Source organism: Trematomus bernacchii, unplaced genomic scaffold (genome assembly GCF_902827165.1).
Source record: "Trematomus bernacchii unplaced genomic scaffold, fTreBer1.1, whole genome shotgun sequence".
NCBI lineage: Eukaryota > Metazoa > Chordata > Actinopteri > Perciformes > Nototheniidae > Trematomus > Trematomus bernacchii.
In genome coordinates this window covers 1408982-1413771 of record NW_022987668.1, presented here as the reverse complement: position 1 = coordinate 1413771, position 4790 = coordinate 1408982, and the positions used below count along the sequence as shown (strand labels likewise).

The 4790-nt window shown below is 37.8% G+C and overlaps 1 protein-coding gene across 1 annotated transcript; it reads right to left on the bottom strand.

Moving 5' to 3' along the window:
* Positions 1 to 3543, bottom strand: ciao2b (cytosolic iron-sulfur assembly component 2B). Its single transcript, XM_034135861.1, has 5 exons — positions 3306 to 3543; positions 2227 to 2306; positions 1856 to 1981; positions 1633 to 1678; positions 1 to 493 (listed from the first exon to the last, which is right to left on the bottom strand). Exons 1-5 carry the CDS (start codon positions 3430 to 3432, stop codon positions 393 to 395), a joined length of 480 nt encoding a protein of 159 aa, XP_033991752.1. The 5' UTR covers positions 3433 to 3543; the 3' UTR covers positions 1 to 392.
* Between the last annotated feature and the right edge of the window lie 1247 nt (positions 3544 to 4790).

Below are 4790 nucleotides of genomic sequence, written 5' to 3'. Positions count from 1 at the left end.
TCTTCATTATTTCATTTTAATTTCTGATCTGTACAATTATCATAAAATTCCAAAAGCATGGATATTATATACAGGCGAGGATTGTGGCGGCAGATCTTGGGTCCAAATACTGTTATAAGACAGATTCATTGCACATTTTAGAATACATATTTAATAATATAAAACACCACAAAATCCACAAATAAAAGTATAAACCGTGTCCAAAATATCCTGCATGATGATAAACAGTGTGCTCTCCCTTCAGGTGTACACACTCAAAAAAAGAGTTTCCTGTTGGGCGATTAATGAATGAACTCTGTAGGATCTGGACTTTGATTTGCTGCCTCCGTGTCGTCAAACCCGATTGGCTGATGAGTCGGTGAAAGCGCGAGAGGACAGAGCTGATTGGCTGCTCAGGTGCTCTTGTTGGTGAGGCACTGGTTGACCACCTCCAGCAGAGAGGAGTTCTCCAACGCTGCTGCCACTCTCTCTTTGTCCGCCAGCTGCTTGTTCACTGCAGGACATCAGGAAAAAGACACATCAGACAATAAAGTCATAACACTGGAGATATTGTCTAATAACTCATTTTTTATTTATTGTCTGGGATTATATTCACCTTATTATTTGATTTACCTATTAAACTGGATTTATTGAGCCAGGTAGCTAAAGTATGGCCTTGCTGTCCTTTAATATGCACTGGGTTTTGTTTTACTTATACTACCTTAAAGTAATTCATTCTCATTTTGAGCAAAGTACACGTACAGTATGAACAAACCAAGTCAATAAATAAAAAGTAAGTGTTTTCACCCCAAAGCTTTTTCTGTTATTGCGTTTATAGATAACGTTTATCCATAATGTTTGCTGATATGATGTGATGCCGTGTTACAACCATCTCTGCTTTTGTTTGGTAACAAATTGAGTGAGAAATGTACTTCTTCCTTCTCTCTGTCTGTACCTGTGTACTCTCATGTTCCGAATAACCCAGCTTCCCCCAAATTTCTTTTTGGTGTCTATCTACACCAGGATCCTGAGTCGTGATCTGAGTCCTGGATCCTGAGTCCTGGATCCTGAGTCATGGCTGATCCTGAGTCCTGAGTCCTGATCTGAGTCCTGGATTTCGAGTCGTGGCTGAACCTGTCTCTGTGGTCCTGCCTGACTCTCATCATACTGCTTCCCTGATGGCTCCCACAGGATTGTTGACATCCTCGTGGATTCATCTTCTTATTATAGACACATGCATTTCCAAACATTTGGTCTACCTATGCTGTAAATGTATTATCTTTTCAATTTACACACGGCATCTATTGCACGTCTGTCCGTCCTGGGAGAGGGATCCCTCCTCTGTTGCTCTCCCTGAGGTTTCTCCCATTTTCCCCTTTAAACTGTGGAGTTTTTCCTTTTTTGAAAGTGTTTCCTTGTACGATGTGAGGGTCTAAGGACAGAGGGTGTCGTATTGTCATACTGATATTCTGTACAAACTGTGAAGTCTACTGAAACAAATGTAACATTTGTGATATTGGGCTATATAAATAAACATTGATTGATTGATTGAAACTACATTCCTTAACTGAAGAAAGTGGCTTTATTTAGTAAGAAAAGGCTAAAAAGCCACGTCATATCCCATCATGCCTGCTGTCTCTGGGTAAAATGTACCTGCTTCCTCTGAGGCGTGCGTCCCGGGTGTAATGCTGACATCAATCTGAGAAGAAACATAAAAACACACAAGGTTTGGACTGGAAAATTAAAACAAAACAATAAAAACCCATATTGTATGACATGTTGTTTATGTAAGCTACGACTGAATCAAAGGAGGGGGAGGTAAATGTGCATCCTAGTACCTACACACACACACACACACACACAAACACACACGTACTTTGAACCGTTCGGGCAAGGAGCGTAGCAGCTTCACTTTGATTGACAGACCGATGAGCGTTGCCATGCTGCAGTGGGGGATTGTGGGAGTGAACTGGACGTCCACACTGCTCTCTGCATCATTAACCTGAGACAAAAACAAGCAGGTAGAAAATGACTTCAGAAACAACATACTAAACATATGACATGTCCTTTTAATTGTTAAGGAAGTAGGTAGTAGTAGTAGCAGTAGTTAACCCTTTTTGCAGTGAAGAATGACGTATCTGAAATGTGTCTTTTGTCTTCACTAAATTAGATTATCTTGCTTTTCGGCCGTTCACCCTCGAGTTAACCATAAAAAACCCACCAAAAAACCCATCTAAAGACGCCTACCTTTACTCGGACTTGCTCCAACACATTGAGTTCCTCCAGAGACAGAGGATGCTCCGGGTCGTTGATGGATCGGATCAGATGTAGCTTTAGTTAAAGAATTCAAAACAACACGATAAAAACACACACTCTGCGTTCGGGTGTTGGACCGTAATAGAGTCATTATGTTATTATTTCACTGTATTATGGAAGACTGTAATAATATCACTGTGTCTATGTATTATTAAAGCATGAATGAAATGTCTGAAAAAACTAGATTAGGGTAATGATGGAATTTTCAAATTGTTGATTACTTCTGGTGGTCAAATGATCAGGTTAATATTGTTAAACAAAACTTATTTTCAAAAAAGGTATACAAACATGGCTTACGATGTAGTACATTATACTAGACATGATATGCAGTGAGGAAGTACATTACATAAGACATTTTTAGGTACTTTAACCTCTATTTCGGTTCCTTTTTCTGCTCCATTATACTTCTATTCTCTTACATTTTTACTCTGCTAGTCATTTGCAATTTTTTACTTTAAAGATTCAAATCAATGATAATAATATAATCAACAAATAAATAATGATATAATACTGTATATTAGTCAGAGTTGAATGATTCCCCGGGGGAAACTCACAAGCTTCCTAGCTGTATATATAACCAAATATATATGCAATTTAAATATATAATTTAACATAAGCTAGCTGCAGAATTAAAGTTATGTACACACTTGTTATAATAATAACCAAATAATATAATAGGAACAATTCCGAAATGGGTCATACTGCATGATGACTACTTTATGTACTTAATTGATCTATTATTTATATTTAAATAAATGTGTTTGCATCTTAATAATACTTAAATGAAATATAGTAATTCCACCACTTTGACACACTTTACGTTACTTACAATATTGCACTTTTCCCTGTAGCGATCATCCTAGAAATGATGCAACAGCTAATACAACATTATATACAAAGACATGTGACTTATCTCTAAAGTCTGATTTGATAATGCAATTTAAATAGCACATGTGCAATCTGTCAGGTGTGAAACCAGTCTGAACCAGAGCAGAATTTAAACAGGATATCGAAGATCTCTCTATCGTCGATGGGATCATGGACGTCTTCATCCGCGTCTGTGTCCGCCAGAAGCCTCTCTCCGGACCGCTGGAAGATCACCGGGTTAGCGTTCTCCAGAGTGGTTCCTCCAGACATTTTGAGAGGTTATTTTAGTCCACGGTAAACAGTGAATATGTTGAGGAGAAGCAGCGGCGCAGGGAAACAACAACACACTGCAGCAGCACACTTCCGGAAACTACGGAAAGCGATAAGGTCCGAAAGCGCGAGAGAGAAAGTCTTAAAGTGACAGTGCACCGAACACCCTTCACGAAATAAATACAATAAAATAATAAATATAGTTCAAACAAAGAATTACTTCGATCCTTAACTTAAAAAAGTAGAAATACAATACAAAAAAATACCCCATTATCAAGTAAAAGTCCTACATTCTGAAGCCATTTTTAGATACTTTCTACATTTTAGCATACAGTATATTGCTAGAAAAGTGCTTTGCATCAAATTATCTAAGTGTATTATGTATGTACTGTATGTACTTATACGGAGAGAGTGAATTGTATTTATTGGGCTGGCACCCACTGTGTAACTGCTTCCTTTCCTTTTCCTATTTTTACATTTCTCTCTTTTTTCTGACATGCCTTTTTGTGTCAAATTGTTTAGTCAATGTGATGTCTTGAACGAATGCTAAACCTTTTGGTTTAAAATGTCCCTTTAATGTCTGGTTGTGACTTCCTGTTTGTCCTGCAGATGGCAGAACCTGATTATTTTATCCCTCAGCAGCAACACCATATACAGTAAAGTTTAGTCTAGTCTGCAGTATGCTGAAAATAAACTAATAATAAATGCTAACCTTCACTCCCAGATCCCAGAAGTTCAAGCTCAGACATAATAATGATATCATTAACAAGTAAAGGCTTCGCTGTTGCACACCAGCCACAATCACAATTCCTAATTTTAAACACATTCCCATTGGCCCTTTTTCTCGTCTTCACTATAACAATAAACCAGGTACATTAAAGCCTTGAAAGCGAGTGGAGTAAACCCCCCATTGATTTGTCTGGTTCAACCAAAAGTAGATGGATTTGCTGTCGATGTAAAAACGTTCTGGTATTTTCTGTCCACATTCAAAGCTCAATTGGTGTCCACAACAGACAATAACAACTTTATATTGAGGCATTCAACAGACAAGACAGCTTGGGAAATAGACAGAAAGCACAGCTGTACATGTTAAGCATTTTAAAATACATGAATCAAAAATAATAATCCGCAAAAAAACACCTTTTTAGCAAAAATTGAATATTTTGTACTTCAGTAACAAGATCACCACCCATGCTGATTTTTACTGATGCATAATTTTAATGAGCTGCTGGAGATCTGCTGCTGGTCGATATGAAATCTTCATCTCAACATGTTCACCTTTTCAAAAAATGTGCATGCCATATAATGAGGCTGCATATGGCTGCTGACACCTACATGGCAGTCTGTAATGTAAATGT

What these genes read in the sequence shown, in the direction of transcription:
- ciao2b (XM_034135861.1), bottom strand. Translation starts at nt 3,432, where the DNA reads ATGTCTGGAGGAACCACTCTGGAGAACGCTAACCCGGTGATCTTCCAG. An exon ending in CGACGATAGAGAGATCTTCG is followed by an intron (nt 2,307 to 3,305) that starts ATATCCTGTTTA and finishes AACTAAAGCTAC; the next exon opens with ATCTGATCCGATCCATCAAC. An exon ending in GCACGCCTCAGAGGAAGCAG is followed by an intron (nt 494 to 1,632) that starts GTACATTTTACC and finishes GATGTCCTGCAG; the next exon opens with TGAACAAGCAGCTGGCGGAC.